Source organism: Dicentrarchus labrax, unplaced genomic scaffold, assembly GCF_905237075.1.
Source record: "Dicentrarchus labrax unplaced genomic scaffold, dlabrax2021, whole genome shotgun sequence".
NCBI classification, from domain to species: Eukaryota; Metazoa; Chordata; class Actinopteri; family Moronidae; genus Dicentrarchus; species Dicentrarchus labrax.
In genome coordinates this window covers 4,930,076-4,943,922 of record NW_026136705.1, presented here as the reverse complement: position 1 = coordinate 4,943,922, position 13,847 = coordinate 4,930,076, and the positions used below count along the sequence as shown (strand labels likewise).

The window sequence follows — 13,847 nt, the reverse complement described above, 5'->3', positions numbered from 1 at the left end:
TTTATATTAATAATTACTGATGGATAAATAGACTAAAAACTTTATTTTATGTAGATTCAATGTTTTATCATGTTTGTATTCTTACTGTGAATTCTTGAACATGAACAGTTGCAAAGCCTGTTGTGACTCTGCAACCAAACTGGTCTGAAATATACGATGGAGAGAAGATCACTCTCAGATGTGAGATCAGGGACAGAGGAAACACTCAGTGGACGTATGAATGGAAGCCTGTCAAATCGAACACACTTCAAACACACAATGAATACAGCATTAGTAGTGCTACTGAGTACCACAGTGGAAATTATTGGTGTATGGGTCGACGGGACTCATATTCCTCGACACCGTGGAGTGATCCCTTCAGACTGACTGTATCATGTAAGTTGGACTGTCTGTTATCTATACTGAACATGCCATATTTTTATGTTTTGAATTAATTTCAATAAAACATCAGAAAACATTTCACAAGTCTTTTAACGTTAGCTCAGTAAGAATTTCTGATTGTTTTTAGCGTTAGAACAAAATAACTGTAAAGGATTCAGTAATCAGAGTACTTCATATTTTGAAATATAATTCAGAGGGAAGTGTACAGGAAGTAACTATAGTAACTAGAGTAACTTATAGGGACGATGGTGCAGTTCAGCACTGTTGCTCCAAGGTCCTCAGTATGAACCTAGCCTTTAGGCAACTGGTTGAGTTAACTCCCAGGTTAGGTTAGTCAGTGGTAAGATTAGTTTAGATTAATCACTTAATAGACTAGTCTTTATTGCCTGTAGGTGTTAGTATGAATGGTTGTCTGTGTTATGTGTTAACCCTTTGATAGACTGACAACCTGTCCAGGGTGTAACTTTGCTCTCGCTCAGTGTGAGCTGGGATAGGATCCAGCTCCATATGACCCTGCAAAGGATCAGTGGGCACAGATAATTGAGAAGTAGATAGCAGGTATTATACTGGTTTATTGTAATTAAAACAAAAAAGTATTTGAACACAAGCTTTTGATAAAGTTCCTGCACAAACGTAGCTTTCAGCAGTGCAGCAGCAAATTATCATGCAACTGACGATTTATATAATTATTTTATTTTATTAATTTGTAACGTTTCTAGGTTTGTGCAAAACCAGACCTGGGAGAGAGTTTGATAACCTTAGCAAAACATTGTTATGCCCAGCCCAGAGGGAACATAACATAAATGTAACATAAAAACAACTCCCCTCCTTCCCCACTCCCAAGGATGACCAGTGCCTCAGTGTATACAGTCCAAACTGAATTTCTTTATGAATTAAATCAGAGTAGAACAGGTATCAGGGAGAGCATGGCCAAAAGAACTTCAAAAACAGTATGTATATGTATATATATCATAGATCAAGAAAAAGGGCTTCTCACCCATACAGCTACCAGGTCTACTCTTTTAGAGGATATTTACATTTTGTGTTGTTAGAGATGAGACACTTGGTAGCACGGAACAGTTTGGCACAGCACAGTGTGATTGAGAGTCAGGGAAGAGTGAAGCCAGGCCAGCACCAGCAGGTGTAGGTAAGAAGGCATCAGCAGTATCCCATCCAATCACCAGCTACCACCTGCAACTCAACACACTGAGGAAAACACACATCAGTTATTCAAATAATCAAAACACAAAGCTTCATTAAGTTATTCACACAGATCAGAATGGTGGCAGCATCATATTTCACAAATGATTTCTGTTTGCTGATAAATTTGCACATTCCTATAGGACTCACCAAAGTATATTTGTTTTCATTACTTTGTAAAAATGAGGAAAATATCTCATGTTGCAAAATGTATCATGCCCATTGTAAATTTATGTGAATTTTGCTTCTGTCTAGTTACAGTACAGAAACACAGCAAAAGACGTCCTTAACTATATGAAAGTTATAGTCAAAATTCAACTATTTCCTGCCTGTGGGGGCTGCACTATTTAAACTGAATTAAATCACAGTGACAGTCATTTCCTTTTTTATGTCTTTGTTCTAAATTAAACAGCAGAAACACCAAAGGCCCAACTGAGAGCTGATGGCACAGACATTCCTGTAGGGGGCATTGTGACACTGACCTGCTCTGTGAACCAATCATCATCTGGTTGGAAATACTTCTGGTACAGTGGAGAGAAAACCTCTGAACCTCTGACCACACCAGATGTTGTCTTCCTCTCAACTGGACAAATCAGTGTCTCACAGGGAGGACTCTTCTGGTGCAGAGGAGGAAGAGGAGACCCAGTTTACTACACAGAGTACAGTGATCCAATCAGTATCTACAAAACCGGTGAGTTTGGCATTTATTCTTGAAAAAAAATCACTTTGCATTCAAAGTCATTGGTTGATATAAATACTAAATACATTGTGTTTTCATGTAGATTCAATGTTTATACATGTTTGTATCCTTACTGTGAATTCTTGAACACGAACAATTAAAGAGGCTGTTGTGACTCTGCAACCAAACTGGTCTGAAATATACAGAGGAGAGAAGATCACTCTTAGATGTGAGATCAAGGACGGAGGAGACACTGAGTGGACGTATGAATGGAAAACAACCAGCTCAGAAAAACCTTCAAATCATAATGAACACAGTATTCGGTCTACTACTGTATCCCACAGTGGAGAGTACAGCTGTAAGGGCAGAATGAAACATGCTCAACAGTCTTCAACAGAGTGGAGTGATCCCATCAAATTGACAGTATTTGACAGTAAGTCTCATCATATTTCTTTTGATCTTATACAGTTCACTAAGTGGTTGATATGTGTTTTAAGTAAAGTAAATCTTCAAGTTTGTATGTACTGATTGTACAGGATGTATTTGATCCACTATTGATACATGTTTACTTTCTGAAAAATCACTTTCCAACAGAACCTCAGCTCACTGTGTCTCCATTATGGCTGAGTCCTGGAGACTCTGTAACTCTGAACTGTGAGGTTGAACATCCATCTGCAGGATGGAGGTTCTTCTGGTATAAGACTGTTCCTGATCTATCATCCAACTACTACAGCTATGAGCTGCTACCTGGCAGCAGCAATGGGACTGAACAGGATTCCTACATCATACATGGACCAACACACACAGCAGGATATAAGTGCAGAGCTGGAAGAGGAGATCCAGTGTATTACACTGATTATAGTGAACACAAGTTTGTCTGGTCTGGAGGTCAGTTTGTTTCCATCTGTTAAGAAGCAGATGTTATCTCATCACCTCGGTTCATCTATTTTCTGTCTGTGACAAACATACAGTATCTTGAAAACTAATACTTTGTTGACAAATAATTGGCTGTGTACATTCATGCCCTCTGAATAGTTCAAAATAAATTGACTCTGGTGAACTTATGATCTTTCCAGATTTCCACTTTCCTGGGTGGTGTTTCCTACTGAACTGGGCAGAAATATGTTGTTTCCTTTTGTCCTCACACTTTATCAAGAGAAATACCAAAAGGAGAGATCTGAGACTTTCACTGAAATTTAACTCTTCTTTTCAATGAGTACTTTTACTTTGTATACTTAATACTTATCTTACTGCTTGAACACATTTTTAATTGCAAACAGACACAACATATTTTGTTAAAAGACACTTGGTTTAGTGGTCAGGTAGGTGGACAGACAGACAAAACTGACAAATTCAGGAAACAGGTCAGCAGGCAGGTTAATGTACAGCTACACTTCTGAGACTAAGACCAATAAGAGGTAAACACTGTGTATAGATAAACAATGCAGCACATGTTAGAATAAAATACTCTCCCCCTGTATCTTTGAAAGATGGCAGGTAAAAGTAGGAAGTTTCCCACTTTACAGACAACAGCAGCTGTAAAATGATGGTTTTCATCTTAAAAACACTGTGCTCTGTTTGATCCATTATTACATGTTGTTTTTCAGATTTTCATCCATCAGCGTCTCTCACAGTGAGTCCTGACAGAGTGCAACACTTCACCTCTGACTCTGTCTCAGTGAACTGTGAGGGAAACTCTACTGAGTGGAGAGTGATGAGGTTTACTGAGAACAGTTACCAGTCATACTGCTTCTACAGGGGGACAGTGACTAGATCCACATGCAACATAGACAGTAACCAGCAGAGTGATGCAGTGTACTGGTGTGAGTCTGGATCAGGAGAGTTCAGCAACGCCGTCAACATCACTATACAGAGTATGGTTTCATTCCTTTTTTTTTCTTTTTTTTTAACATCCCATTATGTGTTTCAACAAACATTTGATCTACATTGAGGAGTACAGTACATTGACATTTTAATAGTAATTTCTACTAGTAAAGTTGTTGCTATTGTTGTTGCTGTTGCATCTCTCTCTCTCTCTCTCTCTCTCTCTCTCTCTCTCTTCCTTCTGTCCTTCTCTCTTTTTTGGTGTGCATCAAGGCTCTTAAACTTAGACTACCAGTATTTAATATTATTTCATATTTTGTCCGGTATTTTTGTGGCAGTCACCCTCGACTATTGTGTTATATGTACCCATTAGCAACACTATACACTCAATCTAATCTATTGAATTACCTTGAGGTAGACCATTCTGAAAACCACTTTCTCAAATTTATACTAAATATAATCTTCTATTAATAAACATAGTTATTTAAGCAATAGCATTTAATAAAACTGTGACTTTAACCAACCAAATTTGTCTCATTCCTAGCTTTTATGTCATTCTGTTTCCATAGAGAGCACAGTCACATATCTCTCCTGCCAAGACTGAAAACCTTTCCATCTTCCTGTTATGACGAGGATTAAACATATTAAATTGTGTTTATGGGTTATCTGTACTTAAGTTTTTATGTGAATGATCACCATTAAAGCACTGCGTTGTAGGAACTTGTAAACTGTTTATTTAGTAAAATGGTATTTCACAGTAAGACAAGTTTTATGTATACAAGATAAAACGTCAGATTTTATTAAAATGTTCTAAAATAAATGAGTTAAAAAGGAAACACACCTGTTCATGGATATATTGAGCTGTAAGTGTAAGTGCATATCAGTGAAGCAGGGATTTTCATTGTGTATGTGCATTTGTGTTGTTTATACCCCTAGATTTGTAAATGTGTGTATGTTTTGTCTCTACAATGGCTTATGTGACTCTCATCTTAATTGAAGCACTTTTTAAATTCAGTCTTAGGAAAGTTTTATTTAAGTTTATTAACAGTTTTTATTCATTGCAGCAGTATCCAGGACTGAAGGCTCTTCATTTCCTGTACCGCTGATTGTTGGAGTGGTTTGTGGAATCGTCCTCACTATTCTTGTGCTCCTTTTGTATCGTTACAGACAGAAGAGTGAGACCTTCTTCTTCTATAATAATCTAATATCTAATCTTCTCTGCCCTTATAGAATAGAACTATAACAACTAATGTTTTTTTTATTCACAGGTTCATGCTGTATCAGGTTGGTTGAACACTCTCTTCTCTCATTTTGAACATAACAGCAATACATTACATGTTCTTATTTAAATGTGTTGTATTTGCTTCATGTTGTAGGTCAAACCAGTCTGAGAGCATCAATCAGGACTCTGACACAAATCATGTGGTCAACCAGAATGAAGCTCAACGTGATGTGTACTCCAGTCTTCTCCATGGTAAACATTTAAACTCATCATATGTGTTTAAACTATATGCATTAACACCTTCAAAGACACATTTAGAAATAATCAGAGGATGTTTAATTAGTATCATGTTCAAAAATATGAATCTGCCCTGTAGGTGATACTTCTTTCTATGAATCAATGAAACGTCCTGAAGACACTGAAAACGGTACAGTTCATCCCTTTTTATTAACAATGGCCTCTCAAATCTAAGTGAAAACATGTTAGATTTATTTTGCTTGCAACAGGTAAATCTGGCAGCCAGTGTGCTGGATAAGATTTCTTTAAATAAGTCAGGATGTCCAGCTGACAGAAGTCTTAAAACAGGATGAAATTACTTAAAATAATATTGTTAGTATTCCTTTTTCTAGATAACAAAACTTCACAGACAATGCTCATACAGAGCTTTTACCAACCAGGATTTGAACCTGCAATCATAAAGTTGGAAGATGTGTGCTAACTATTGAGCCACCATCCCAAGAGACTACTAGTGTTTTGGCTCTAACCACAGCAATGTTGATCAGTGGGTTCACCACTTTGATCCACACTGAAATATAACTGCATTGTTCAGACATTCATATCACAGTGTGTTTACTTAGTATCATGAAATACAATTGATTAATGTGACCGTGGCTTTATTTCCACTGCTCTGTAGGTTATGAGTGTCTCTATGAATCAATCAAAGGCCCTGAAGACACTGATAAAGGTACAGTATACAGTGGCAGCCACTGGGAATCAGTGGATCCACCACTTTGGTCCAGACTGTAATGTCTCATCAACTATTTTGTGCAGACTTCATGTTCCCCAGATGATGTCTCTGAATGACTTGGCTTTTCGTCTGGTGCCCATGAAGTTGACATTTTTTGGCTTTGAATGAAATACTTCACTGATATTTTGATACAAAATTAGACAAAATTTCGTACATACATGATCCCCAGAGGATAAATCTCAATGTGTTTGGTGATACTTTCATCTAACACCATCATCAGGTCATAATATATAATATGTGATTTTCAGACTTGAGATTCAGATGTGAAGCTCCAGCACTTCTTGCTGTGACTCTGGGCTGCCAAGCAGCAGCAGATTCAACAAACACACACATTTCCTTCTAGTTAACAAATGAGAACATGTTAACATGTTAAATATGCTAAGATGTTGACATCATTATTTAGCCCAAAGTGCCGCTGTACCTGCAGCATCACAGGTCTGCTACTCTGTTTTATCAAGAGTCAACATTGTGAAAATATCAAAAGAATAATGATAGAATGACATAGAAGCTAGCCCTTATTCATAAAGTGTCTACATCATTATGACTTCAGCACATGTGTATGATTACTCATTGCTGCACTGTAGATCTACGGTAGCTACTACTCTGCGTTATATATTTTCATCATCAGAGAGGGGTGTAAACCACATGAAGCACTGCTGTTGTCAATGGAGTGTGACAGGCTGAAATAAGATTGGCAAAAGTTTTTAAATAAGAAATAGTTGAGGTTATCCTGTCATACAAGACAAAAGTCTAAACCTTGAAATTAGACATTTTATACTGTCATTAAAGCCTAAAGACTAAAGCTTGAAATAAGATGTATTTGTGTTGAAACTAATTCCATCCACCCTCAAATCAAGTCAGACTATTTGTTATAAATGCAACAACTGCATGAGTTAAGGAGACTGATTACGAGTGATCGATAAAAAATCCTCTAACCAAAAAATATGTATGTTTCAAATGCAGATGAATCCATGGATGCTTCAATTGAACTTAAACACATTTGAAAACAAGGTGAGTACTCCAAATAATTGTGATAAATAGACAATAGTTTTGAGATGTTTTGGCCAAAAAGTAGTGATTTTTTTTCTGATTTTGTTAACAGGGAAGCAACATGAACCAGAGGAGAGCTCTGTTTACTCTGATGTGAAGATAGGAACTGCTGTTATTCTCAGTTTGTACTGAAATCATCACACAGGAGGTCATTATGAGTCAGCATGCAGTTCAATTAATGTCAGTCACATTGGGTAGTTACTACATACTACCACTAGGTGTTAGAAAAGTTAGAATTTTACAAATGTTACACCTATAAATAGCCTTTTAGCCTTCAGAGACTTTAAGTTTATCTCTTTCATATGTGATTGTTATTGTTGGTTGTGTGTCAGCCGTTTCCAATATATTTCCATCTTACAGAGTTGACATAAAGCTAAATTGTTTGTTCACGGTTTTTGCATTAAGCTTTAAAAGCAACAACCCAAGCTAATTCAACAGTTTATACAGTGTATTTGAGCTTATTTATCATTGTTTGTATTATGATTTACAATGGTGTGTTTTAAACAACCTGAGAAACCAATGTAAATGTCTATTTGTGGACAATAAACATTATTATTATTATTATTATTGTTGTTGTTTTTTCAGTGTTTCTTTTACAATACATTCTATTATATACATGTGTTCCTCTTCCTCATCTTTTTACAAATGCATTTATAGCTACTGTAAGTATTTTATTTTCACCTGAATATATTGTATATTTCTTGTACTTTTTTCTTTTGTATTTTTTATCATACCATGTATCAATAAACTATTTTTCCAGCAGTAAGCTTTCAGTTGAGTTTTTAATTGTCTTTTTAAGCCCAACACGCGTTTCATAAAGCATTTCATAAAAAGAAAATTCTGTATAATCATTGCTATGCTAAACTACTACTAACTAAACTAAACAAATTCGTTTAACATGGCTTCATCTAATTTTCTTATTTCTGTTGTTGATATGTATGCAAATCTGCACATTCATATTATGTAATACGTGATTTGCATATTTAAACATACAATATCAGAAAAACTTTTAACACAGAATAATAAATGTAATTAACAGGGGAAGTTTCATGGTTCATTTAATATCTATTTTATTCTTTTTAATTTTTTAAAATTTTTTTTTACCCTATTCACCTGTAGTGTATTAAATTAGATTGTGCTGATGTTCAGGAATCTCTGGTAGACAGACACTGCAAAAACATCACCTCCCCCACCTCCTGGGCAGTGGTAATAATTACTAACGGTGCTGTCTGAGTCTGAAGACTCTCCTGCAACGTCTTCTGTCGGACAGCGGGTGGTGCAGGAGTCTGGGGTGTTTTGGGCATCTTCTTTTTGTTCAACCATTTTCAGGGTGTGTGGATTTTAAATGTTTACAGAGGTTACTCCTGTCACTGCTGGTTGGCACTTCTCAGGTGAAATGTAGCCCCACACCACTCCAGGTTCCCTTTCAGCCGTTCTCCCATCTCTCTCTCTCTCTCTCTCTCTCTCTCTCTCTCTCTCTCTCTCTCTCTCTCTCACACACATCCACAGTTTGTGCGGCTGCGCGCTCGGTTCTCCACAGCCATGTGACACAGACTGTCAGGGCTGTTTTGGCACAAACATTGAATTAACCCATCTGAAAACGTATAATATTAATATAAATAACTATATTATCGATCATTTATTAAAGAATCGATACCAAATGAGTAGCTTGTGAGTATTGAAGTATCGATCCGCTATGATCGATCCGCCCATCCCTACTTCCTCATTCAATAAGAGCTGTTACTATTCCCTTTGTTTAAGACACTGCACTGTAGTTTGTTAAGTTACTGTGGTTTTATATGAATGAAAGAGACGTTGTTGCACTGATGTGTTTTTTAGAGGATGTCCTGTTTGTTTAAGGTTGTTACTGTTACATCCATATATTTGTGCTGTAAGGTTCAAGTGTATATTTACCACTGTGGGAGCCTTAGTTCATGTCGTGGAAGTGGAAGTTAAAGAATTTTAGAAAATGTCATGTGATCACTTAGTTAAACATATAATTTGAATATCATGTGGATTGGTTAAAAAGATAATTTAGAACATGTTAAAAAAGACACTTGTGACTGTGGTCCTGAAACTGAATGTGTGCATACGTGAACATACACCGATCAGCCATATATTATGACCACCTGGCCTCATAATGTTATGCAGCCATATACGCAACAAACTGCGATGCACTGTGTGTTCTGACACCTTTCTATCAGAACCAGCAGTTTGAGCTACAGTAGCTCGTCTGTTGGATCGGACCACATGGGCCAGCCTTTGAAAAACAGCCAAACCGCAGTCTGAATTTTTTTCTTCTTTTCTGTGTATTAACACATTAGCACTGGTGTGAATGTGGCAATGACACTGTCTAATTCTTGCTATCACAGCAACACATCTGGAAACAGGAACTGAAAAGCTGTTAATCTTCTACTACTCATGCTGGTATGCATTGGTTTGGCATGTTTATTCTCAGGTTCAATTCATCTGTACAGCACAATTGAATAAAACAAATGCAACAGTTTATTTGACTCTTTTTGATTCAATTTCCCCCCGATGCATACGATATCTTATCTTAGTTATTGTTGTAACACGAGGTAAAAACAAAGTCATCTCAAATTACAGATATCTTTACTCCGTCTTACAAGGTTACACGGCTGCAGTCCACAGGCCACATAGAGAAAAAATTATAACATGGCAGGTGGTATTACAAAAGTGGGACTGCACACGAGTCTGAATTGATAGTGTTTAGGGGTAACTTCATTATACTAATTAAAAAACATCACATAGATACAAGTTAAATAGATAGGCAATTTATTTTTATTTTCGATGCAAACATTACAGTGTGTGTGTGTGTGTGTGTGTGTGTGTGTGTGTGGAGGAGCGAGAGGGAAGTCTGGCATAATCTCCAAGTCCTGAGGCCTATTAAAAACATCACCTGGCCTTCTAGATCAGCTTTTTCTGTTGCTGGAATCCACATCTCCCACGCTGCTAGGCTTTTAGTTGCCCCCTGGACCAGCTTCAACATGAAAGTCAGTTGCATCTCATAGCCATCCCAATTCACAGCAGAGACCAGTATTGCAGTAACATCATCACAAGCTCCCTCTGCTTCCCAGATTGCAGCTTGCAGTTCATCTTGTCCATATCTTGACCACAGGTTGGTTTGAACTATTCTGCGGACCTCATCCAATCTCGTCTCACAGTCATTGATTGGTTTCTCCAGGTTGGCCTCCTGTCGTTTGCCCAGTTCTGCCTCCTCTCCATCGGCTGTATTGGCTTCAATGTCCTCTAGTAGGCCAGCTCTGTCCAAACTTGAAAATGGCCTGGATCACTCATAAAAGATGCAAAGGGACAACTCAATCTTCTTGTCTGTTTGATTTTCAGTCTTCATCCAAATATTTGCTTAATTATGCAATACATCTCAGACAGATAGAAGATATATAGGTTGATAACCTTAAAAGAAACAAAAATGTACAAAAAATAATAATGCAATTATGCAACAAAATCACTTCTTTTAATAAACTTACGATTTCTCAATTCTGATTTAAACATTTTACTTAATTCTCTCATTTAAACAAAATCACTTATTTAAATAAATAACACATTTAAAAATGTCTACTAATTTAACTTTTCTTAACTAGACTCAAGTTATCATTTACATTAATAAACTCAAATTTATCACATCAAAATCTAACATTCCATATTAAATAATCATATTGATTGATTCATTCATTCATTCATTGTCACCAGTGGCGTCCTTTGGTTGATCCTTGAGCTGAGTTCTTGTGTTTCACCTCTGTCCTGCTGCCTTCCCTTTGTTTGGTCAAGACGCCGACTTTTTCCCACAGGTGGTTGTAATTAATGAATGAATGACGTCTCGCCGTTGTTTTTCTCTTTTTCCATCAGCGGTGCGCCAGTTTAATCACTCCGCCGGAAACTGAAAGTGAAACTTAGCGTCGTCTCCTCCAGCTGCAGTCTTTCTGACAGTCATAAAATACATTTTTTGAGTTTTAACTAAACAGTGTAGATAGTTTTAGTTAAAAAAACTAAAGTCAGACAAAGAACAGCTGATTTGCATTGTACTGTATACAGTATAGGACTATTTTCGGGTGGTAAATCTATAGTTTGTTTTCAACGTTTTAAAGTTTTGTTGAGTGTACAGTGCCATGACACTATTGTGTAAAGTAGTTGGTAAAAAAACACGTATATTATTTTGTCTAATAGGAGGAGAGGAGCAGACTGAATCTGGACGGGTCAGTAGAAATATGTGCTGAGCCGCAGAGACTAACCTGTCGTGCTGAACTGACAAAGAGATAGGAAGGAGAACTCATACTGAGAGAGAGAGAGAGATTGTGTGAATGCATCTACCTGTATGGACCAGGAACCAACCTTTGCATGAGAGACAAGCTAATATATGAAATGAACTAATATATAGCTTACAAGAATAAGACTAGGATAGAATAGAAAGTTTTGCTCGTGAAATTAACAAATAGTGCAGAGGTCACATGATTTGTGTAGCTGCACAGATCATCCTAAAGATTACTGCTGCCTCACAGAGGGTCAGTTGTTCTTTATGTAATTCTATTTTATAATTAAGTGTCTACATCACAGTTATAAAGTATTGTAGAGAAAGTATCCCATCACCCCAGCACAGAATTCATACATGGTATCACTTTATGGTGAAATCTTGGTTTCAAGTTTGGTCATGACTGCACCACAGGAAGTGGGTGAGCTCGAGCAAAATTGAAATAGTCTCATGAACAGAAGTTGGCTGGAAGAGAGCCAAAGCACATGTCTGTTTGAATATGTCTTTTAGAATGAATAATCTCAAAGCTGATCAAGAGATGGGAGGCACCTGAACTAAATTTCATAGCAGGAGTCTAAATACTTATGAATGAATTAATGATTTTAATGAATATTACTAAAATCCTGTTTTCACTTTTTCATTGTGGGGTTATTGAGTGTAGCTTAATGAGAGAAGTATGAATTTAAATGATTTCAGGCTGCAAAATAACAAAATGTGAAAAAAGAGCGAAGGGGTCTGAATACTTTCTGAATTCACTGCATAAACACACAACACACTCATTGCAATACAGGCACTGCTGCAAGAACAGAGGGAAAATACTGCATAACATGCACAAACTAACAATAAAATGTTAATATATGGTGTGATATGATTAAGTTCAATGGTGTCGTGTTTCATGCATTTGCAATGATTATTTATTGTTGATGCCATTTCTTAATTTAATGTTTTAGGGACCATGAGCAAACCTTCGTCAAACAGACAAGCTCATATATCTTTGCAGTGGACAGGAAATGTAAATATGTCGAATTGTGCTGCGGTCAAAGCCACTGCAGTTTGAGTTTTGTGTAAAAGGGAAGGAAGGAAGAACAGGCTATACTCAGAAGGAGAACTTAAAGAAAAACTCACATTTACATGAAATGGAACTGGTCTTTCTCTGCTTTATTATTGCAAAGTAGAAACATTTTCTCAGAAGCAGAGCAGCAGAGTGACAGTGTCGGTGCTGGGTGTGAAGATGGGGCACACTTTGCTATGTGTGCTGGGCTTACTCTGTGAGTACATCAGTGACTTTCTAATTTTGTGACTTTCAGAGGAAGACTCGTGTTTTTTATCAACATGTTAGTTTTGTTGGCATGATTAGGTTGTTTCATAGTGGAGGACTTTGTTAAATGCACTACCGGTTATTTTTGGGCAAGTTTTGATTGTTTTTGTATGTGGTCTAAATCTTACACAGCTTTTATAAGATATTATCTCTGCTAAGATTTAGTTATTTCATATCTGTCTCTACTGGAGATTGGCAGATTATCAGTGAAGAGTGAAAACATTCATATACAGTCTCTCATTATGCTAACTTCTATGTTGTTACATTTGTGCCTCATATATATATCAAATATATTTTGCAAGCATATAAATTATATCTTGAACAGAAATTATATGCGAGCAGAAAAGCATTTCTTTTGTGCAAACAAAAATGTATTTGGTGCTCAATAAATGTGTTTACAAGTTTGCTATTACCCATATTAATGTGCAATGATAACCCCTCTCACTCTGTTGCACTCATATGCCCTCTGACTAACTCTTGCTCTTTGTGCTGGTAGACCGCAGCACAAGCTCTCTCTCTCTCTCTCTCGCGCGCTCATTTTTTTCAATTCAATGAACTTTATTGGCATGAGTGACAAAAACAAGAGAACAAAAGCTTTGCCACACACAGCACAGCTTTTGTTTTCTGGTATTGTCTTGTGTGTTTGACAAAGATTGTGTAAGTGTGCGTTAAAGTTGATGTTCCCGTGTGTGTGCTTCTTGTTTCGTTGTGTGTCTCTGGTTCCACTGGTTGTCCACAGGTCATCACAGTGGGTGATACATGTTGCAGTAATAATTTCACATTTGGGCATTTCCCCAAGTGAATATGGCAGTTTCTTTATGTCTGTTATGTTTTCACATTCTGGGTGTATTTTAAGGA

The 13,847-nt window shown here is 36.9% G+C and overlaps 1 protein-coding gene and 1 long non-coding RNA gene across 2 annotated transcripts in view; one reads left to right on the top strand and one right to left on the bottom strand.

The window, feature by feature from the left end:
• Positions 1-13,847, top strand: part of LOC127364547 (uncharacterized) — an 82,907-nt gene that overhangs the window by 44,843 nt on the left and 24,217 nt on the right. The window contains exons 11-22 of the mRNA XM_051402174.1: positions 109-375; positions 1,994-2,272; positions 2,424-2,693; positions 2,855-3,148; positions 3,868-4,134; positions 5,149-5,259; positions 5,353-5,368; positions 5,461-5,558; positions 5,683-5,733; positions 6,220-6,270; positions 7,297-7,334; positions 12,807-12,939. Coding sequence (XP_051258134.1) covers positions 109-375; positions 1,994-2,272; positions 2,424-2,693; positions 2,855-3,148; positions 3,868-4,134; positions 5,149-5,259; positions 5,353-5,368; positions 5,461-5,558; positions 5,683-5,733; positions 6,220-6,270; positions 7,297-7,334; positions 12,807-12,939 — 1,875 coding nt within the window. The remainder of the gene's footprint in view (positions 1-108; positions 376-1,993; positions 2,273-2,423; positions 2,694-2,854; positions 3,149-3,867; positions 4,135-5,148; positions 5,260-5,352; positions 5,369-5,460; positions 5,559-5,682; positions 5,734-6,219; positions 6,271-7,296; positions 7,335-12,806; positions 12,940-13,847) is intronic.
• LOC127363451 (uncharacterized) lies at positions 9,812-11,575 on the bottom strand. Its single transcript, XR_007884863.1, has 2 exons — positions 11,113-11,575; positions 9,812-10,818 (listed from the first exon to the last, which is right to left on the bottom strand). It is a non-coding gene; the product is annotated as an uncharacterized LOC127363451 (long non-coding RNA).